The following is a 24,081-nucleotide window of genomic DNA, read 5'->3' on the forward strand; positions in this document are numbered from 1 at the left end:
TTTGGATGATCTGTCCATTGGTGAAAGTGGGGTGTTGAAGTCCCCTAGTTTGATTGTGTTACTGTCAATTTCCCCATTTATGGCTGTTAGTATTTCCCTTATGTATTGAGGTGCTCCTATGTTGGGTGCATAAGCATTTACAATTGTTAGCTCTTCTTCTCGGGTTGATCCCTTGATCATTATTTAGTGTCCTTTTTGTCTCTTGTAATAGTCTTTGTTTTAAAGTCTATTTTGTCTGATATGAGAATTGCTACTCCAGCTTTCTTTTGGTTTCCATTTGCATGGAATATCTTTTTCCATCCCCTTACTTTCAGTCTGTATGTGTCTCTAGGTCTGAAGTGGGTCTCTTGTAGACAACATATATACGGGTCTTGTTTTTGTATCCATTCAGCCAGTCTATGTCTTTTGGTTGGAGCATTTAATCCATTTACATTTAAGGTAATTATCGATATGTATGTTCCTATTACCATTTTCTTAATTGTTTTGGGTTTGTTATTGTAGGTCTTTTCCTTCTCTTGTGTTTCCTGCCTAGAGAATTTCCTTTAGCATTTGTTGTAAAACTGGTTGTTGGTGGTGAATTCTCTTAGCTTTTGTTTGTCTGTAAAGGTTTTAATTTCTGTGTAAAATCTGAATGAGATCCTTGCTGTGTAGAGTAATCTTGGTTGTAGGTTTTTCCCTTTCATCATGTTAAATATGTCCTGCCACTCCCTTCTGGCTTGCAGAGTTTCTGCTGAAAGATGTGCTGTTAACCTTATAGGGATTCCATTGTATGTTATTTGCTGTTTTTCCCTTGCTGCTTTTAATATTTTTTCTTTGTAGTTAATTTTTGATAGTTTGATTAATATGTGTCTTGGCGTGTTTCTCCTTGGATTTATCCTGTATGGGACTCTCTGCGCTTCCTGGACTTGATTAACTATTTCCTTTCCCATATTAGGGAAGTTTTCAACTATAATCTCTTCAAATATTTTCTCAGGCCCTTTCTTTTTCTCTTCTTCTGGGACCCCTATAATTCGAATGTTGGTGTATTTAATGTTGTCTCAGAGGTCTCTGAGACTCTCCTCAATTCTTTTCATTCTTTTTTGTTTATTCTGCTCTGCAGTAGTTATTTCCACTATTTTATCTTCCAGGTCACTTATCCGTTCTTCTGCCTTAGTTATTCTGCTACTGATCCCCTCTAGAGAATTTTTTATTTCATTTATTGGGTTGTTCATCACTGTTTGTTTGCTCTTTAGTTCTTCTAGGTCCTTGCTAAACGTTTCATGTATTTTCTCCATTCTACTTACAAGATTTTGGATCATCTTTACTATCATTATTCTGAATTCTTTTTCAGGGAGACTGCCTATTTCCTCTTTATTTGTTAGGTCTGGTGGGTTTTTGCCTTGCTCCTTCATCTGCTGTGTGTTTCTCTGTCTTCTCATTTTGCTTAACTTACTATGCTTGGGGTCTCCTTTTCACAGACTGCAGGTTCGTAGTTCCCGTTGTTTTTGGTGTCTCTCCCCAGTGGCTACAGTTGGTTCCATGGGTTGGGTAGGCTTCCTGGTGGAGGGGACTAATGCCTGTGTTCTGGTGGATGAGGCTGGATCTTGTCTTTCTGGTGGGCAGGTCCACATCTGGTGGTGTGTTTTGGGGTGTCTGTGACTTTATTATGGTTTTAGGTAGCCTCTCTGCTAATGGGTGGGCTTGTGTTCCTGTCTTGCCAGTTGTTTCACATAGGGTGTCCAGCACTGTAGCTTGCTGGTCGTTGAATGGAGCTGGGTCTTGGCGTTGAGATGGAGATCTCTGGGAGATTTTCGGTGTTGATATTATGTGGAGCTGGGAGGTCTCTGGTGGACCAATGTCCTGAACTTGGCTCTCCCACCTCAGAGGCACAGCCCTGATGCCTGACTGGAGCACCAAGAGCCTGTCATCCACATGGCTAAGAATAAAAGGGAGAAAGAAAGAAAAAGATAAAAATAAAATAAAATGAAATAAAATAATATAAAGTTATTAAAATAAAAATAATTATTTTTAAAAAATTTAAAAAGTAATAAAAAAAGAAAGGAAGAAGAGAGCAACCGTACCAAAAAACAAATCCACCAATGATAACAAGCACTAAAAACTATACTAAAAGAAAAAACAAGAAACAAACAAACAAAAAAACCTGACAGAACCCTGGGACAAATGGCAAAAGCAAAGCTATACAGAGAAAATCACACACAGAACCATACACATATACACTCACAAAAAGAGAAAAAGGGGGAAATTTATATATATATATCGTTGCTCCCAAAGTCCACCTCCTCAATTTGGGATCATTCGTTGTCTATTCAGGTGTTCCACAGATGTAGAGTACATTAAGTTGATTGTGAAGATTTAATCCGCTGCTCCTGAGGCTGCTGGGAGAGATTTCTCTTTCTCTTCTTTGTTCACACAGCTCCCGGGGTTCAGCTTTGAATTTGGACCCGCCTCTACATGTAGGTCGCCTGAGGGCGTCTGTTCTTTGCCCAGACAGGACAGGGTTAAAGGAGCAGCTGATTCGGGGGCTCTGGCTTACTCAGGCCGGGGGGAAGGAGGGGCACGATGCAGGGCGAGCCTGTGGCGGCAGAGCCCGGCGTGACATTGCACTAGCCTGAGGTGTGCCGTGTGTCTCCCAGGGAAGTTGTCCCTGGATCATGGGACCCTGGCAGTGGCCGGCTGCACAGGCTTCCAGGAGGGGAGGTGGGGATAGTGACCAGTGTGTGCACACAGGCTTCTTGGTGGCGGCAGCAGCAGCCTTAGCATCTCATGCCCGTCCCTGGGGTCCGCGCTGCTAGCCGCGGGTTGCACCCGTCTCTGTAGCTCCTTTAAGTGGCGCTCTTAATCCCCTCTCCTCGCGCACCAGGAAACAAAGAGGCAAAAAAAAAGTCTCTTGCCTCTTTGGCAGCTCCAGACCTTTTACTGGACTCCCTCCTGACTAGCCGTGGTGCACTAGCCCCCTTCAGGCTGTGTTCACGCCACCAACCCCAGTCCTCTCCCTGCGCTCCGACCAAAGCCTGAGCCTCAGCTCCCAGCCCCACCCATCCCGGCGGCTGAGCAGACAAGCCTCTCGGACTGATGAGTGCTGTTTGGCACCAATCCTCTGTGCGGGAATCTCTCCGCTTTGCCCTCCGCACCCCTGTTGCTGCGCTCTCCTCCATGGCTCCGAAGCTCCCCGCTCTGCCACCCGCAGTGTCCGCCCACCACGGGGCTTCCTAGTGTGTGGAAACCTTTCCTCCTTCACAGCTCCCTCTCACTGGTGCAGGTCCCGTCCCTATTCTTTTGTCTGTTTTTTCTTTTTTCTTTTGCCCTACCCAGGTACGTGGGGAGTTTCTTGCCTTTTGGGAGGTCTGAGGTCTTCTGCCAGCGTTCAGAAGGTGTTTGGTAGGAGTTGTTCCACATGTAGATGTATTTCTGATATATTTGTGGGGAGGAAGGTGATCTCCACGTCTTACTCTTCTGCCATCTTGAAGCCTGCTCCATTTCATCTTTAGGGAAATAGCACTCAGGTTAAGTATTAAAAACCTTAGTGGGCTTCCCTGGTGGCGCAGTGGTTGAGAGTCCGCCTGCCGATGCAGGGGACACGGGTTCGTGCCCCGGTCTGGGAAGATCCCACATGCCACGGAGCGGCTGGGCCCGTGAGCCATGGCCGCTGAGCCTGCGCATCCGGAGCCTGCGCTCCGCAATGGGAGAGGCCACAACAGTGAGAGGCCCGCATACAGCAAAAAAAAAAAAAAAAACCTTAGTAATCCAAATTACTTATCTTAGGTTTCTCAGTTTTTTCTTATTCTAATATTGAAACCAATGATTCAGATATTTTTGGAAAAGCCGGAGTTTCTGTTTTCCTTCCCTGCCCCATCCCTCCTCTGAGGCCCTGTAAGATGGAGACTACCCATCTGAACTGGGGTAAGAGACAAGGGGAAATACAGGAGGTGAAAAACATAGTTTAATATCTCAACATATTTTCCCACAAAATTGGAATCATGCTCTATGTGATTTTGTAAACTGGTTCCTTAATCTTGAGTCTTGGAATGGGGTAGAAGGAAGAGTTAAGCAAACATAAACATAAATAAGTATATTACTTAAATTATAATAAATGCTATAAAGAAACAGAAAAGGTCTCAGGAGCAAGAGTAACGTGAGGGGGCTTCCCTGGTGGCGCAGTGGTTGAGAGTCCGCCTGCCAATGCAGGGGACATGGGTTCGTGCCCCGGTCCGGGAAGATCCCACATGCCGCGGAGTGGCTGGGCCCGTGACCCATAGCCGCTGAGCCTGCGCGTCCGGAGCCTATGCTCCACAACAGGAGAGGCCACAGCAGTGAGAAGCCCGCGTATCGCAAAAAAAGAAAAAGAGAGAGAGAGAGTAACGTGAGGACCTAATGTAGATTGGTGGGGGCTGAGGGTTGGGTGCAGGTGGTCAGAGGAGGCCTTTCTGAGGAAGTTCTATGTGAGTTGAGATGTGAAAGAGGAGTAGAAGTTGGCCAGGGGAAGTGTAGAGGAAGGAGTGTTCTAGGCAGAAGGAACAGCATGTGCAAAGACCCCAAGGAAAGGAAGAAGTTGGTGTGGTCAGGAAACTGGACAGAAAGGAAGTCAGTGTATCCTGAGATGAGATCAGACATTGCAGGGCCATGGTAGGCATTTAGATGTGATCCAGAGAATCAGTGGGGAGCCATTGGAGGCTTTACACAGTGAAATGATAAAGTCAAATTTTAAAAGACTGCTCAAACCCTGAAATGGGGAGAACAGTGATAGAGATGATGAGATCAATTACAAATTTTTAATAAATAATAAATGTCCTTAAATGAGGTACCCAACCTGCCACAATTCCACTTGAGTATCCCCCATTTAAACCCTGCTTCCATGTGAATCTGCAATAGTTTTTCCTTAGCTTGTCATTTCATTTTTGCTGTTTATATAGTGCCGCAAATATTCTTCATCAAGATGTTGACTCTGCTTTTAGATTTGTAGCCATGAATATCATTGCATCTCTGCTGTCTGTTCCAGAAATGCTCAGAGCATCCTTCAAAAATACTGCTTCCCAAATCATGCCCCTCTGTGCTCCAGGGTTTTGCAGAGGTGTTTTTGTTTTGTTTTTAAATTTTATTGAAGTATAGTTAATTTACAATGTTGTGTTAATTTCTTCTGTACAGCAAAGTGACTCAGTTATACATATATATATTATTTTTCATATTTTTTCATTATGGTTTATCATAGGATATTGAATATAGTTCCCTGTGCTATACAGTAGGACCTTGTTGTTTATCCATCCTATTTATAATAGTTTGCATCTGCTAATCCCAAGCTCCCAGTACTTCCCTCCCCAAACCCCTCCCTCTTGGCAACCACAAGTCTGTTCTCTATGTCTGTGAGTCTGTTTTTGTTTCATTGATTTGTACCATATTTTAGATTCCACATATAAGCGATATCATTTGATATTTGTCTTAGTATGATAATTCCCAGGTCCTAGCCATTCCTAACTGCCTTGATTCAGATGTTTTGACTGAACGGTTTCTTAGTTCCTAAATAACTCCTGCTTCTAATGTTTCCCTGATCCATACGCACACATGTGACTATGAAAGATCCTTCTAAATTGTAGAATGACCATGTGAACTTCCACAAAAAACCCTTCAATGACTTCCCTTTACCTGTGGAATATCCACATTCTTTACTTTGGCATAGGTATTTGTTTCCTTGGGCTGCCATAACAAAGTACCACAAACTGAGTGGCTTAAACAATAGAAGTCTATTGTCTCACCAATCTGGAGACTAGAAGTCCATAAACAAGGTGTTTTGGCAGGGTTGGTTCCTTCAGAGGGCTGTGAGGGAAAACCTGTTCTGTGCCTCTCTCCTAACTTCTGGTAGCTTGAGTGTTCCTTAGCTTGTGGATGGCATTCCTCATGTGTTTTCATATCCTCTTCCCTCTGTATGTCTCTGCATCGAAATTTCCCTTTTATAAGGTCACTACTCATATTGGATCAGGGCCCAATATCTAATGACCTCATCCTAGCTTGATCATCTGTAAAGACCCTATTTCCAAATAAAGGCACATTTCTAGGCACTAGCAGTTAGGACTTCAACATCTTTTTGAAGAAAAGAGTTCAACTCATAACAGCAAATAAAGTCTTTGTTACCCTGGTTTTAGGTTCTGGAACCACATTTCCTGTCATGACCACTCTTACCTCATCACACACTACACACACACACACACACAGAGGTGTTCACACTGAGGAACTTGCCCAGCAGCCACACTTAATTATTCACTATGACCCATGTTCATGCTAATTCATGCCTTCTGGGCCTTTGCACATACAGTGCCCTCTGCCTGGAGCCCTCCTCCAGGAAATAAGCTAATACTCTCCCATAAAAGTAAGCAGTGGCTCACTTCTTACTGGTATAATGAAGTCCAACAATGTGAAATGGGACCCTAACCTTAGACACTTGATAGGGGTAAGTCTTAGTCCAGAGAGAAGTGGGAATGGGTCAGGGGAACAGGATAGAGCCCTAGTTCTACCTCCATCAAGGCATTTCAGACATGTCCCTTAGCTCTCTGGGCCTAGTTTCTTAATCTGAATGTTGAGGAAAAGTGTCAGACTTTATGATCACCAAGGTCCCTTTCAGCTCTAGTCTTTCATTGTTGAGTCATGCTTTCAGGTTGCATTTCTCACTCACATCTCTAGGACTCTGCCTAGTGTTTTTGCAATTATCCTCATATCTACTCATGAGTTGTTTGAAATGCTCAGGGTTTGTTTTAGTTCTAAGAATAACAGCCTTTGCTTGACCTGCCCAGGAGGCCAAGGCAGGGTTGAGTTTGTTTTGCAGTGCTGTCCTTCCTTGGCTTACCAATCAGGGCAAGATTTGACAACAAGTCTAGAAACTGTTCCTTAAGGCTGCCGATGGAAGCATGCTGGTTTATTCACACACCAGCCCACGTGCAGGATCCCTTCCTTCCCTCAGCCTCAGCGAGAGATCCTGCACATTATCTTCTTCAGCAGCATCTTGCTCACAGAGCTTTCAAGCTAGGACTAAGGCAACACACAATATATCTTGGCCACTTTGCAAAATTAAGGGTCTGCTTTTATGTGAGAGAAATACTATTCCTCATTTTGAAGTTGCAAATTTAATAAACTTTTGAAGTTTGAGAGTCATATTGGAAAAAAACCAGCAGAGACAAAGGGTTGATGCCAAAATAAAGGTAATTTTACAAAAATGTTTTAGGTTCTAGAAACCAGTGGTGTAGGAATAACAGGAACAGGATGTTGCACAATATTTACATACAAATATTTACTGACTCCAAGGGCAATAGCAGTAAAATATTACAGCAGGGTGAAACTTACCAGTGAGACTGGATTGGACAGTCAGTAGATCTTTATTTACCCAAAGGCAAATGCATTTAATGTATTAGCCTGAACTCTCCAAGGTGGGGTGTTATATGTTTATTTGCTTTTATGGGGTTACTCCCCTTGGTCTACCCTGTAACTGCTGAGTGTCTGCTATTTATGGAGTTTGCTTTTTCCAAGAGAGAGCCAGCAGTTCCTAGAAACATGCGGGGTTATTTAATAGTCCCACTAGTCCGAGAAGAGCCTTCTTCTATGACAGGATTCAACATAGCTAGACAGGGAAGTAGGGAAACAGGAGGCAAGAGTAATGTGTTTCTGTACCGACTTGTTACCCAGTTCTTGAATTAAAAAAAAATTCTGTGTTTAGTTCATTGTCTGTTAATAAGAAATTGTTATCCATTTCTTGAATAAAAATGGTTCCACTTCTGCTTCCTTATGGCACTAATTGATTCTTCTAGTTACATACTTTCTTGAAAGACTGATCATCCTGAAGTCACTTCAAATAAATTACATAGTTAAGCTGAGTTGTTTTAATAGTGCGATAAAAGCCTTCTAATTATTTAGCCATGTAGTCTGATTGTCATCAAAGTATGACCTATATATCTACTATAGGTGATTTCCTTCACCTCTAAAGCTCCTGGAAATTTAGATATTAATAGGCTAATTAATAGATTAACTTATATACTTCCAATTATATCCAATACTATGGATAGCAGGGACTTACCATCTTCCTTTTAATTAGTGGGAAAGGACCCATGTTCTTTGCTTCTTTGTGAAAAAAAAAAAGAAAAAAAGCTGCTGCTAATCACAACCTGAAGCCATTGTTTACCTGAGGCTGCTTACTTGTGGAGAGGAAGGACAGACACAGATAGAGGCCTGGGACCAGATACCGCCCCAGATTACCTGTTGGCTTGGTGGTTGGATCATCAATGTCCTTACAGTGCTTCTGTGCCACATTGTCCATAGAAGACCTCGTTCTAGACTGGAGACCCTGGAGGACTAGATGGAGGCAAACAAAACTGAGACAGGAATGGTTAAGAGACAGAGAAGAAGATTGAAGGAGGTGGAGGGAGAGAGTACCCTCTTCCAGTTGAGGCTGCAAAATAAAGTTCCAAAGCACGTAAAAAAATCTAATACTTATGAAGATAGTCCACAGATTCAATAGTTGAAAGATGAATTCACTCGAGAAGAAATTAAAATATAAGAACAATCTGAAAGTACTTTAAACTAAGTATTATTGGGATCTTTGGAGAAATAACTAATAAATAATATCCATGTAAAGAACTAGAAATTTTGAAATAGAAATAGGCAGGAATGTGGTAGAGTAGATGTGTATTATAAAGAAAACATTAGAAAACCTAGAAATGAAAAAAAGTCAATGAAATAAAGGAGTAAGCTATAGACAATTGAAAGAGTTGGTGACTTGAAGATAGTGCTGAGGATGTCAAATGAATCAAACCACAGAAGGTTGATGATTTGGGGAAAAGAGAAGAAATTGCAGAAATAGGGAAATAATGGCAGAGAAGCAAGATATTTAACTGTTTACTAAAACTCAGGAAAAAATACTTCTAGTATCAAGAGAAATAAGTGAAAACAAATCCCCACTTTGATAGGGCATAGTGAGACTGCAGAAAATCAGGGATGACAAGAAATTCTTAAAAGCTATAAGACATGAAAGACATATTAACCCCAAGAACTTATTAACAAGTGGAGTTTCCAGAAAACAAAGGAATAACATATTCAGAGAACTCAGGGAAAGTCATGATCATCCTAGAGCTAAACTTGCTAAACTTTCAAGTATATGAATGTGGATGTCCAATTTTAGCCTTGTGATGGACTAGATATCCTGAATGCCCTTTTGTTAAAGCTCCTAAAATACCAGGTAAAATATGTAAAAATAACTTGAAATGTAGAACTAAGCTTGTAAGAAAGTAGGGGAAATCCTCAGTAGCCAAAACGAAGCTGAGGCATGAATCTGGAGTGGTAACCCAGGATAAAAGTTAGTACCTCCCTGGGGACAGCTACCAACAGCCCTTTATGCAGGAGGGGGGGTTATATCCATCTGACTATGTGATCTGAAAATTAATTCATATTGATTTTGACAGACAGAATGCAAATTCTGTGTAGAGGAATGATGTAACTTCCACCTAGAACTTAAAATTCCCACAAAGACCTAATGGGAATGACCTCATAAACAAAAATCAAAATACTCAGGAATAAACAGCATGGGAGAATCAGTGGGAAATCAGATACACAGAGCATCAGATAATTGGAATTATCAGATACAGAATATAAAATAAGTTTGTTTAAAATACTTAAAGGTATAAAACTGGAAATGAAAACCTAAGCTAGGAACAACATATCAAAAATACTTGGACAGTTTTTTTAAAGAACCAAATATTAGGTTGAACCATATAAAACTTAAATTTCATTGGTTAAAAATGGTCAAATATTGGCAATTTCATATGGTTCAACCTAATAGAATATCTAGAGGTTAAATTTAAAATCACTGACATTTAAAAGTTATGGACTGGGGCAAACAGGTGAAGTAGAAGAGAGATCTGAAGAAATTACCTGGAAAAAAGCACAGAGAGCAAACGAGATATGTAAAATATGCACTAGAGATAAGAAATACAGAGGAAATATTGAGAAGATATGTATCTAAATGAAGCTACAAAAAGATAGCAGGTAATATTCAAAGAGATAATGGCTGAGAATATTTTGAAGTTAATGAAAAATATGAATCCTGAGAATCTGGAGTTACAACAAATCCCAAGCAGGAAAAATAAAAAAGAGATACACACCTAGACACATGGTTGGGAAGCCTTGGAACTCCAAAGACAAAGAAAATATCTCAAAAGCAATCAGAGAGAAGAGATGTATAAGAGGAACAGCAAAAACTGACAGTATTCTTCTCATTAGTAATAGTGGAATATTATCTTCAAATGGCTCAGAGGAAATAACTGTCAGCCTGGAATCGCATACTTAGTGAACAATATTTCAAAGATGAAACAAAGGTGTTTTCAGATTGTAATGGGGTCAGCAAACCGTGGCCTTACAGGTAGTGTGAGGATTAAGTGCGTTAATACATGTAAAGTACTCGAAAAAGAGCTTGGCCCATGGTAAGTGATCGATAAATGTTAACTACTATTATGTTAGAAATTCTAGGTGAGCAAAACCAGGAGACTTTACTATCTGCAAACTTTCACTAAAGATAATTTTAAAAGAATGTGTTTATTAAGCAGAGAACTGATCCTAGAGGGACAGTCTGAGATATAAGAATGAATACTGACCAAAGTACATTGTAAAGACAGCTATCTAAAAAAGAATCACTGACTGTGCAAGTCAATAATAATATCTGAATGTGGATTTGAAATAGATATTGGACAACAAAGCCTTTTAAAACTGGGTCAAATGTTGATTGTGGAGTTAAAGTGCTTTAAGCCCCTTGTACTATTTGTGAAGATGGAAATAATTTTGATTAACTCTAGAGATGTTAAATAGGCCCTTTAAATTTCCAAGGGTAACTCTAAGGATAAAAGATAGCAGAGGAGAAAGCAGAATGAAAAATATAATGAACTCAACCAAACCTGTAGAAAAACAAAACAAAACAGGAGTGATTAAAATAAGTATGAGGGCCTCCCTGGTGGCGCAGTGGTTAAGAGTCCGCCTGCCGATGCAGGGGATACGGGTTCGTGCCCCGGTCTGGGAGGATCCCATATGCCGCGGAGCGGCTGGGCCCGTGAGCCATGGCCACTGGGCCTGCGCATCCGGAGCCTGTGCTCCGCAACGGGAGAGGCCACAACAGTGAGAGGCCCACATACCGCAAAAAGAAAAAGAAAATAAATAAATAAATAAAATAAGTATGGAAAAGTCAGGAGAAACAGAATTCTAGACAACAGTAACAGATGAGAGTAGTTCAAGAAGCCCTTTCATCTTGATCAAGAAAAGGAATAGAGATACCAAGAAACTCTAGACTTTATTATCAACATTTATAGTGATATATGCTATAATTTAAGGATAAGTGCTAAAGGAATATAAATGCTGGTTTATATATTCATTTGTCTTTTTGCATGTTAATTGAATTTTTTAATTTCTAAAGTTAAAAAAATCCAATTTTTAAATTTATTTAAATTCAAATTTATTTATTGTTTGACATAATGTTTTTCATTTTACACCTATTATACTTTTATTATTTTTAATGCCTTTGAGATTCCCCTTAAATTTCTTATGTTTATGCTGTCTCTTTTTTTGTTTTTCATAGTTCACCATAAATTTATCAATTTTATATGTCTTTTGAACAGCCAACTTTTGTTTTCTAGTTTACTCATTTCTGTTCTCATCTCTTTTTTTGTTTCCTCTCCTTTACTTTTTTTGGTCTAATATACTGTTTATTTAACTTCTTGAAATAGATTATTGTTTTCAGTCTTTCTTTCATTTTAATATATGCATTTAAGACACTGATTTTCTTCTAATCATGGCTTTAGCTGCATCCCACAGATTTTGACATTTCATATTTTTTAACATGCATTTAAAAATACTGCCTAATTTTCATTGTGATTTCTTCTTTGACCCATGAGTAATTTAAAAGGTTATTGCATAATTTCTAAATATTTGGGGGATTATCTAATATAGTTCCACTGTGGTCAGAAATGTGATAGACTAGGTGGCTTAAACAACAAAAGTTTATTTTGTCACAGTTCTGGAGGCTAGAACTTTTAAGATCAAGGTGCCAGCAGGGTACAGTGTTTGATGACAGCTCTCTTCCCAGCTTGCTGACAGCTGCCTTCTCACTGTGTCCTTTTATGGCAGAAAGAGAGAGAGAGAGAGAGAGAGAGAGAGAGAGAGAGAGAGAGCAAGCTCTCTGGTTTATCTTCTTACAAGGGCACTATTCCCATCAGGAAGGCCCCACCCTTACGGCCTCTTCTAACCCTAATTTCTACCTAAAGGCCTAATTTCCAAACACTATCACATTGGAGGTTAGGGGTTCAACATATGAATTTGGGGAGAGATACAAACATTCAGTCCATAGCGTGTACTGTGTATTATTTTAATCCTTTGATTGACTTGCTTTCATTTTACTTAGGATTTATATTTCTCTTTTATTTAGAATTCAGAATATATAACCATATGTAAAAAATATTTTTTATATACATTTGTCAGATTTTGTGCTCAGGTTTTACCGAGCTTCATAATATACATTAAAATATTTAATCCTCTTCTTTACTTTGGAACGTTATAAATAACATAGGAATTCACTTGTTTCTTAGAAACTTGTAGGCACTCAATTACACAATTAGCAAGCTCTAGTCCCTTTCTTGAATAGAACTTTTTGTAGTTGCCTAATAACATGTATTTCATCAAAATTTTCAAATGTATTATTCAGTTCTCTATGTTCTTATTAAAATTCATCTTTTTGATAAGCCAGGAGCTTAAGAAGTATTTCACAGCTTAAAATTTTTTTATTACATATCCTTCCATTTTTCTTATATCTAACATCTCATATTTCATACATATTTGTGCTTGTTATTCAGTCTCCTTATTTGTTATATCATCATTGTGAACTCTTGCCTTCATAAATTAAGATTTTACTCTTTTTGCCCTATTTGTCTTTAATACTGTTCTTCATTTTTTCTCTTAGTCACATAAGTAAAACATGTTTATTATAGAAAGTTAGAAATCAGAAAAACTGAAAAATCACCTTTAGATAAACACTAATAATTTTTCAAAGAACTCATTTTTTCTGATAATGAATGTTTATTATAAGGAAAATCAGGAGAAAGATACTAGCAAGAATAAAGAAAATAAAAATCCTATCACTTAGAGATCATCACTGTTAACATTTCAATGTGTAATTATCCATATTCTTTTTCTGCATGCGTTTATAGTGCATAAAATAACATGGCTATTTTATGACCTATTTTCTAATAAAAATACATGAATGTATTTCCATGTCATTAACTATATATCTACTTTACCTTTAATGGCTGCTAGCATGGTGCTTTATGAATAGACAATTATTTATTTTGCCCTTTATTATTAAATGTTTAGATGGCCTCCTTCCACTTTGTAAAATTTAATTAATTAATTAATTAATTTTTTGCTGTTACAAACTACCCTGGAGCAAGCATTTTTTTTATTAATGTACATTTTAAGCATTTAAAAATTCTTTCCTCATGATATATCTTTACAGTAACTAGTTAAAAACTCATGATTACTAAGAATTAAATATCCACAAATTAAAATAATCATTGTATACAATTTTTTACCCATCAGACGGGCAGAGACTTTTTAAAATGATATTGTCCAGTGTTGGTGTGGCTGTAAGATACCACTTGCTTTTGGTGAGAGTGTGAATTGAGAGAATCTTTTTTGAAGGCAACTTGGAAATATGTATCATGAGCAGCTGCCCTGGGTTTTAATTTTTACAGATGTTTCATGAGAAAACCTGATTTTTCCAAGATCTTATTGGAAAGGAATCACATTTCATATACATATACATATATATATATATATATATATATATATATATATATATATATATATATGTTGTAATCCTAACATAAAATAATTTTCTTAGGGATATTCCAAATAATGAATCCAGGTGCCCTGAAAATTTCCTGAAGTGTGCTTTTAAGCATTTAAAATTCTTTTGGCACCTATATAAATCATCCTTGCCTTGGGGCTCTATTCAAAACAAAACTAAGATTTTATTATTGCTGTAGGGTGGTAGGTTAGGGTGGAGAGAAATTTACTCTGGACTTTCCCAAACAGGTAAAATCTTTAAACCCTTTCCTGACACTTCTTGCCTTGAAACATTGTATTTCTGTACTTTAATTGCATATGTTGATGCTGTGACACCAGGATCTGGATGTGGTGGGTGGAGTCTGGAAGTCCAGAGAGGAACTTGTCCGTGCTCTGGTTGCTGCACAGAGTCCATTGGACAGTTAATGTTGCCCACTTGTTTTTTTTGGTACAGGTGGCACACGGGCTCTTGGGGACCCTGCTCAGCTACCTGTGGTGTTGGAATCCAGACCCGAGAAGTGTACTGCCTGCACCCTGGGGAATCCCCCTCCCCTCCTGAGGAATGCCAAGATGAGAAGCCCCATGCCTTACAAGCATGCAATCAGTTTGATTGCCCTCCTAGCTGGCATATTGAAGAATGGCAGCAGGTATGGCAGACTGGTGACTCCACGGCCGCCAGGCTGATGATTGTAAGAGCCCTGCATTGCAGTAAGTTGAAGAGGGCCAAGCCCATTGACTCACCTCCTTCTGTCTTCTCAGTGTTCCAGGACCTGTGGTGGGGGAACTCAGAATCGCAGGGTCACCTGTCAGCAGCTGTTAACGGATGGCAGCTTTCTGAGTCTCTCAGATGAATTGTGTCAAGGACCCAAGGCATCTTCTCATAAGTCCTGTGCCAGAACAGACTGTCCTCCGCATCTAACTGTGGGAGACTGGTCAAAGGTAAGGGCCATTGCAAACTTCACCGTCCCTTCTTTTCTGCTCCTCCCTTTTTTCAGCCTTTCAATATTTCCTCCCTGAGATGAGAGCTGGGGCTAGTTTGAGGTGAGTGGAATGTCCAGGGTGCAAAATTTCAGGAGGCACTTACTCACTCTCTGGGTTGTGTAAGTGCCCTGGTCCAGACCTACACTTAATGATCCGTTTTCAGTTTTTACTCAATATTACTTAAACTGTACTCAACACGTTTCTCCTAAACCAAATCCCGTTACTTCTTTCTTTTGGAAGAACCAAAGTCATTGTATCCCAGGATTAACTCAAAATCGGTTTGGTTCTTCTGTGCCTTAGGTCTCCTTATATAGAATTATTTATTAAACCCTGACATTTCAACTTTCTGAAAATTTTCCATACCTTTACTTCCTCTGCATTCCATTGATACCATTGCTGATTTTACCATTTACCCTCTCAAGTTCACGTTAATTGCAATAAGCAGAATTCCAAACTATCGTTTTAGTGCTGGCAGGACTTAATATAGCAATGCCTAGTAGCAATGCCTCATTTCTCAGGTGGGGAAAATTAAACCCAAATACCTGAAATAAGCTGCGTGGTAGGAGCAGAATCCATGCCTTTTAACCTTATTCCAAGGGTTCTCTCTTTGATATTACACTGCCCACCAGATTCCCCGCCTCTGTACCACTCTCTCATCTCCACACCATCTAACACCTCAAAGTATTCCCATCACTGCGTCCATCAAGTCACCTCCTACAGGTTGGAAAAATCAACTTTCAGTTTCCCAGAATACCTTGCAGGGCTTTCCTTGAACTGATGGGACTCATATTCCAGCCCCCTTTATTCTTATTCCAGCTCTTTCTTCCAGTCTTGCTGCATCTTTACTGTCTATAGGCTGAGGTTTTAGCAAAGATTCTGAAGCAGGTAGTTGAGGTCCGTAATGAGGGTCCTCTAATCTCCAGTCACTGCCCCAAATGTATATCTTCTGGGAACAGAGGGGCAATCTAACCTTAGAAATAATCTCAAGAAATAAGAAAGGGCAGTAACTGACATTTGTGACCTTCCCTGAGTCCTAAATTCAGTGATGGTACGGTTGCAACCTATTGTATGATACCACTCCCGTCTCATCCTACGACGGCCTTGGGAGCAGATGTATCCATTTCTGTAGATGAGAAAACAGAGGTACATTCAGACTGAAGTCGCCTTCCCAAGGGTAGAGCTAGGATTCAAACCTGAGTTTGTGTGACACAAGTTTAGTACAAACTGTGTACACTCATGTCTCTCATGCAAGAACAAGAGCTTTTGAGCCAAACAGACCCATGATGGAACCTACAAGCTTTAATGCCTGCAGGTGACCTCGTTCCATATCCTTAACCTGTGTGAGCCTCCATTTTCCTTTCTTTTCACACAGTGGTTGTTCTGAGGATAACATGAGATATTAGGTATGGAAACACCTAACAGAGTGGAGCCTTCCCATCCCCCTGAGCATCCTTTTGGCATAGGTTGGATTGATAGTACTTTTATCTGCATGTTCTACAGTTTTATATTTTTCCTGTTTTAACTGTCTAGCTCAATTAAGTGCTAGTATGTATAAACTATCTTAACTGACAGGCCACAAGTCATGGTCCTCATCCAGGTTACTGAGGGTCTACCTAAATGTTTCCCCAAACCCTCATTAAATGCTTCTGGTTACCGTCTCCATAAGGTTAGGGGCTGAACTTCAGGGAGGGGATAGCCACGCATTTGTGGAGAGAACTCTTGGCATCGTGAATGCTTGGTCACCTTACTGCACTCAGTGTGACACAGGGACCAGCCAAATGGGCATCTTTTTAGAAGCTGGGAACTTGTAAGAGATGAGGATCTCAAGTCCCACCCTGACCTACGGAATCAGAATCTGCATTTGAACAAGATCCCCAGGTGTTGTCAGGCACATTACCCTTGGAGAAGCATTTCCCTACCTGCCCCTCATCCTTGGGAGGGTTGCTTAGCCCTTCAATGTGTCCACAGTAGGGATGGCTCTGGGAAATAACTTCTGTGAGCAAGTGCTGCCCTAACCCAAGAGGAAGAGGCAGGAAAAGGGAAAGACAAGGCGTGAATGGAGGTGGTGGGTGGGCACCTTGTTTCTGGATGCAGCCCGGGAGCACCTAGAACCCCTGCCGTGCTCTAAAATACCACACCCTCCTCACCTCTTTTCTTATTTCCTCTGAGAAAAAAGAGGCCTTCACAGTTCCATCCTACCTCCTGAACAAACTCTTCTCACTGGCCTTTTAGAGGAGAGGCTGGGGCTGACATCCTTGCTTTCCTCTCCTGTCCATTCCCTCTGTGAATAACGGAATTTGTAGTTGCTGGGTATGTTTCACTAAATTAACACCCTTTACCACGTTTACTCAGGCTTGCCTTGTGTCTTTGCTCTTGTTGTTACTCTCAAATCCTGGGCCCAGCTCTAAGCTTCCCTCCTCTGAAGTCTTCCACTCCCTAAAATCATACAGCATTTCCCAGCTTTAACTTATAATGACCCCAGGTTTTTTTTTTTTTATTGCGTTTTAATGGGGAGCTACTTCCTGAGCATCCACATGGTCTTCTCATCTGGTCTATAGTGTCCTTGAGGCCAGTGGCCATGAGATTGCTGACAGGTCCTTGGGCCCTATAGACCTCTGAGCAGGTAAATACTCTTCCTCAAGAGCCTTTGCAAAGACAGGGGAAATGCAAAATGGTGTTGAAGTAGTGAGCTGTAGTAAAGCTCAGGCCAGCTAACAGAGGACAGGAAAATCATTCACTGGAAGAGATTTTGCTGGAAGAAAGAAGAGGAGACAGAAGAGGTTAGCCACGTGGCTGGGCTGGACCTGAGGCAGATCAGTTTCCTAGGCAACCATTCACCAAGGCGAGAGCAAGCTTGTGCACACTCCAAGAGGTCAGCCCAAGCACAGTCAGGACATCTTCCTGCTCCTAACCAAGGCCACATCTCCAGGACACCTGCATCTGGGAGGAGGAGCAGGTGTGCCCATGTGCACAGGAAGGCAGAGCCAGCGTTCAGACTTGGGTCCAGTTAGTCCCACGTGTCGCCCAGCAGTTTGTGTTGCCTACGGAATTCAGCTTTTCTCTTGATGGTTGAAATTTTCTCTCATTTCTGAGTTGCTTTGTTTTGACAGAGACTCTGATGCCAAATTGCCACTGTCCCTAAAGCTTTTTGCCAGGCTCGTCCCTCTGGCATGGGATGGCTCATTCTTGTGGTTCTGGATGAGGCCCTTCCACATTGGAACTGGCCACTACCCCTGAACCCAGAGAGACTGAAAAGCCATACCAGAATTTCCGCTTTTCGCCGAGCCAGGCCTCTCAGGCTGCAGCTGGAATACTCCTCTCTCCCCGACACTAGCTCTATTCATGGCATGTTTGGGCTTTGTTCATTCATTGGCTCATTCCTTTTCCTTGATTTCCTTAGATCTGAACCCAGTTTTAGGCAGAAAGGAAACTTCAATTCTTACACTGCTTTTCTAGTTACCAAAAAGGAGTATTGGCTTGCCTGGTGGCGCAGTGGTTGAGAATCTGCCTGCCAATGCAGGGGACACAGGTTCGAGCCCTGGTCTGGGAAGATCCCACATGCCGCAAGGCAGCTAAGCCCGTGTGCCACAACTACTGAGCCTGCGCTCTAGGGCCTGCAAGCCACAACTACCGAGCCTGTGTGCCACAATTGCTGAAGCCCACACGCCTGGAGCCCGTGCTCCACAAAAGGAGAAGCCACCACAATGAGAAGCCCGTGCACTGCAACGAAGACCCAACACAGCCAAAAATAAATAAATTACATAAATAAATAAATTTGAAAAAAAAAAAAAAGGAGCATCAACACTTATATGGGGCAGTCTTCCCTAAAGGTGGATTTCTGCAATCCACATACCCCTTGTGGACTGTTTTGTGACCCTATTCCTTTGACTGAAATCCAGTAGCCTCTCCTCATTCTTTGTTCTCTCTACTTTGATGGAGCATTTGGCCATTTTGTCCACTTTCATCATTCTCCTTCAGGGTGTTTCTCGGTGTTATTTATTTTTCCTACTTACCCAACTGCATCTTTTCTATTGGTTTGCCTTCTTCCAAATCTCCAAAAAGCTCAGTATTTGACCCTTTGATTTTTATCACTGCATTTTTCCTCCATCGATGATTCTGTGGTGGGACTTCTCTGACTTCTATAGGTGACTCTCTGTCTCCAGGAACAGTTTCCGACGTTCTCTTCAGTACCTGTCCTTAGCTCCCCAGGTAGGATGTATCCTCATTATGGGAAAGCAAAGGGACACCCTCTTCATTCCCAACCAGCTCCCCCACCTACTTCCTGTCCCTGTCAGTGCACCAGCATCTTTCCAACACTTCTGATCATCTCTGACTTTGCCTCCTGTATGCAGTTACCTATACCTGCCAACTCTTCAATTCTTGAAATATGTCCATATGCTAAGTAAAAAGGGAAAGATCTCTATACATGAGGCATTTTACAAAGTACAGCTCAAGATATGCCCAGGACACATGGATTTCCAAATATGGCTTTCCAGTTTTCAATAGATTTATTAATTATGACTCAGGAAGGCAGTAGTGTGTTGGAGCCAGTTCATACTAGCTTTCGAGGACCAATTGTGATCTCTTCCTACCTTGTATTCAATGACATTTGGATGACAGCTTGAAATCAGCCCTGATGGGAATATTTACACCACAGAAATTGGCAAATGTTACAATCAGGGCCCTCTTTTCCATGAACCTGTTGTGAAACATTTACTAGCACGCAACTGCATGAAAGGGATATTCACACACACACACACACACACACACACACACACACACACAAAATCTTATCAACAAGACGGTTTCAGCTTATTGATAAGACAGGTACTTAGGATAGAAATGCTCTTACTTGTTGACTGAAATAAATAGACTTGTAGAATCTTCTTCTAAATTGAGTATGCCTATTGCCACAGCTCAGCATCTTCACAGTCATTTACGGAGCACTGCTATGATTGATTACTCCAGGTACCAGGAATCTGAGACAATCAAGAATACAGTCTTCAATGAGCTCACAGTTGAATGAGGCAGACCGATGAAAAAAATTGTATATAAAGTCCAATAAAGTTGTCCCGTCTACAGAAATAAGTGAAAATTGAGGGGAAACATCTGAGTCTGCCTGAGTCCCAGGAAAGTGTTGTAGAAAATGCAGCTTTAGAGTTTGGTCTGAAGGATGAGACCCGATTAGAGTCCTGAGAAAAGAAAACCAAAACAATGTAACAGAACAAAACTATAAATAAAAGATTCCAAGCACCACACTGAAAGGGCACACCATATACCTGGGAAAATTGACCCAGAGTGGTCAATATCAAGACATACTCTACTAAAGACACTGGATGTTAAAGATTAGAGAATAATGTGTTAGTGTTTCTAGGCAAAAGGACCAAGTCACTTACTAGGGAAAGAAAATCAGACTTCCCAACAATACCACTTCACAGTAGAAAACAATGGAGCAACATCTTTAATGTACTAAAAGAGGAAATGTGAACCAAGGATTTTCTGTCCTGCCCAACTGATCTTCAAGTTTGAAGGTCGCAGACAAATAGTTCCAAAGTTACAAGAACTCAGGGTATGTTGTTCCCATGAGCTCTTCCAGAGGAATCTACCATTTTTCTATGGAATAAATCATAGAAGCTTTGGCATAAAGTTGCTGTTTTGTGAGTCATAATTAATGGCACTGGTCCTGTCATCTATGCTGTCTCAGCTGTGAACCTTCTCTAATGGCACGCTAACCTTGAACTTAGCAGGTACAAGGTCACGTGAGACCTCCATCCAGAAGAGGGGTTTACAAATGGTCTTCCCATTCATAATGGGGAGAAAAAGTCAAATACTGATCATGAGAAATGGCTTATGAGTGGTGATTGGCAATTATGTAACTACTGTTTTTATATTCTATGGAAACCTCCTAGATGATGATTTGATGTGTTAAAAAAATACATCATAAGTTGCTAAATGGTAATTTTTAATTATTTGTTCAAAAGCTTCCCTCTGTATTGAAAACTATTAATAATTTGGGCTTTCTGTTAAAGAGGACAATAAAGGCATTTAAAAAAATTCCATTCCCCTTCTGTGAAACCCAGCAAAATACCCACAAAGAGAATGAAAGAGCAGGAACATCCTGTCTTTAATGAACAATGAAATAAATGGCCACAAGCCCAAACTATCAAGTATGAGACACACCTGCCAAAGACCGTAGAATCTGGACCAAAATGAGAGCGGGAAGGCTGAGGGCTGACAGAGATTTCCTCAGGCACGAGCAGGATATAGATTTCCCTAGGAGTAAGTGTGATGGTCCTGAAAGGCCTACCCAGTGGTTCTTTGATTACAGACACTAGATGGGGGACCATGCGCTGCCCCTGAAAACACCGTGATTGTCCCTGCAGAGCCATGGGGGAGATGGAGCTGCAGGAGAAGCCACATGTTTAGGCCTCCCAGCCAAGGAAGGCTGCAGAAATGGAGTGGTGTGGAGGAAGGAGGGCAGCAATTGCTGGATGATTACACAGTGAACGAGTTACTGAAGAGGCTGTTCCCTGAGTCCCACTGACCCTTTCAATGCCAAAATCTGAAGAGATATATGGGCAAAGGAAATAAAAATTTGGTGACAGACTGTTGAAGACAGCAAACTTATGGAAATACACTAGCCCGTTCCCCAAACCCGTGGTATTCACAAACAGCCAGCTGCAGTTAAAAAGCTCCGGCAAGAGGGAGGAGATATGGGAACATATGTATATGTATAACTGATTCACTTTGTTATAAAGCAGAAACTAACACACCATTGTAAAGCAATTATACTCCAATAAAGATGTAAAAAACAAAAAGCTCCGGCATAAAAACTATGCATCAAAACGGGGGGAAAAAATTGAAGGGGAAGAAAGAAGTTAAGGTGTGGGGAAAGGAACAGGAAGCAAGAGTCACGTGAACAGCATAGTATCACAAAGGTATTACCCAGAGAAAAGTTCTGAAAAATAGACTCCATATTCCCAAGGAAATTATAGTCATGATGTCTGGGGGGAAAGTGGCTTTAAAATGAGGTTCGAGTTCAGAAAGAGATTATGAGTCAACAGAAGATGAAAAGACAACTTGGAATAGTCAGGGAAAAAAAGTGAAAAGAAGAACTTTAGACAGCAGCTTGTACTTTACAAGCAACAAAAAGTAATTAAAACGACTGGAAACAGAGAGCTATGGTATACAAGCTGGAATAACTCATATAAAATGATATGAAAAAGGGTAAGATGTAAAATTGGTTTTTAGAGGCAATGATGGATATGGAAAGGCAGAGAGAGGAGATTAGACCTAAGTGTAATTGGGATTTGTGAGAAGAACAAAACAAATGGAACAGAAAAATATTCAGAGATAATTAAGGGGAATTAGTTTCCTTTAATAAAGGCTTTAATTTGCAAGTCATAATGGTATACCACGTGCCACTAAAGTATGACCCACTAAGACATAGCCTGCTTAGGTGCTGAACTTCATTGGTAAAGAAAGGAGCCAAAGGGCTCTGAGCATAAAAGGCAAACAAAAAAACAAACAACAGAAATTCTCTGCTTGGCCTCCTACACCTTCACAGTAGCATTAGATGCAAGAAGACAGTGAAGCAGTGTCTGCACAGTTCAAAAGGAAAGGAAGTATGACCCAAGTATTTTCTCTTCATCTTGTTCTTCATGTGGAAAGGCAAGAGAGGCAGTCAGAGCATACATACCCATAAGCCCGTCTCGAAAAACTTGCAGGGCCATGATGAAGCACCAAGATGACTAAAAATAAAAAATCCAGGAAGGCACAGATGCTGGTGAAAAAAGATGGAAGATGAATCGTAAATTCATTTAAGCACAGGATTAAGAGTAATCAACCAGCAATTGCATCTCAGAACAGAACGTAAATATCAGAAAACCTTGATGTTAGCTAAATAATTTAACAAAAACAAATGGAATGTTTGCAGAGGAGAGATGGGTGAGAGGAAATGTAAATGTGCTTACCAGATACTCTCGTTAAGTCAAAATATGTCAGTAAAAATAAGTACCCGAACCTCTTGTTGGTTTCTTTCATCTTCTTTCTTAACTTCGGAGAGTTCTTTTGGGAATTAATCACTTAATAGTGGAAAAAAATCTGCATTCAGCAACTCTTTTAATCTTATTTTAGTTTATTTTTTTCTAATATACCTAATAAAATTGCAGTAAAATTTTAAATTAAAATTGCATGTACACATGTAATTATGACTACCAAATATCAATGTTATAGACACAGTGATTATCAAATATTAATGTTCTTTTACGTAGAGCAGTTTGGGTGTTTTTTAAAACAAAAACTTTCTTTTTAAACTTTTCTACTCCTTGAATTCTTGATCATGGGTGTATGTCTTTTTTTAATTTTAATTTTTTTTTATTGAACTATAATTGACATATAATATATTCGTTTCAGGTGTGCGACATAGTGATTCAATGTTTGTATACGTTATGAAAAGATCATCACAATAATTCTAGTCACCATACAAAGTTAATACCATATTATTGTCTATATTATGTCATTTTTTAAAAAGCAAAGTCATCCTACTATATTAATAAATAGCTAAAAATAAATTAAAATAGATTAGATATCTGAAAAATAAATTAGATATCAATTACAAGACCATAAAACCGCACGATAATAAATTACTAGAAATTAGTTACTATCTCAGAAAGAAAGAAAGAAGAAAGTAAGGAGGAAGGAAGGAAGGAAGGAAGGGAGGGAGGAAGGGAGGGAGGGAGGAAAGGAAGAGAGAAGAGAAAAGGCAGAGGGGAGGGGAGGGGAGTGATGGGGAGTGGTGGGGTGAGGGAAAATCTCCATCTCCTAAAAGATGTTCAAGCCTAGGAAGTGCTTACTTATTGGTGCACCCATACATAACACCCCTCCTGTTTCACCGTAGGAGACGTCGCTGTTGCTGCGGGGGATGTGTCTGCTCACACTCCGTTTGACTCTGTCTCCCGATTCTCATTACAGTGTTCTGTCAGTTGTGGTGTTGGAACCCAGCGGAGACAGCAGGTATGCCAAAGGCTGACGGCCAAAGGCCGGCGTGTTCTCCTCAGTGAGACCATGTGCAGGCATCTACCTGGGCCCCCTCTTGCGAGATCTTGCCGAATGCCTGTGTGCAGGAGTAAGTATGGAAAGTCCACGCTTCACCATATATGCCGATTCTGTTCCTCTCCCCGAGTGGCTTCATCTTCCATAGAGCAACACGTTTTTAATCTGTAGGTAAAGCAAATCAAGCAGAAT

The 24,081-nt window shown here is 40.5% G+C and overlaps 1 protein-coding gene across 1 annotated transcript in view; it reads left to right on the top strand.

Annotated features, from left to right (window-relative positions):
* ADAMTSL3 (ADAMTS like 3) overlaps positions 1-24,081 on the top strand; it is a 377,697-nt gene that overhangs the window by 267,396 nt on the left and 86,220 nt on the right. Inside the window, 3 exon segments of the mRNA XM_060097479.1 lie at positions 14,309-14,501; positions 14,614-14,793; positions 23,809-23,962. Coding sequence (XP_059953462.1) covers positions 14,309-14,501; positions 14,614-14,793; positions 23,809-23,962 — 527 coding nt within the window.

This window comes from Mesoplodon densirostris, chromosome 4, assembly GCF_025265405.1.
Source record: "Mesoplodon densirostris isolate mMesDen1 chromosome 4, mMesDen1 primary haplotype, whole genome shotgun sequence".
NCBI classification, from domain to species: Eukaryota; Metazoa; Chordata; class Mammalia; order Artiodactyla; family Ziphiidae; genus Mesoplodon; species Mesoplodon densirostris.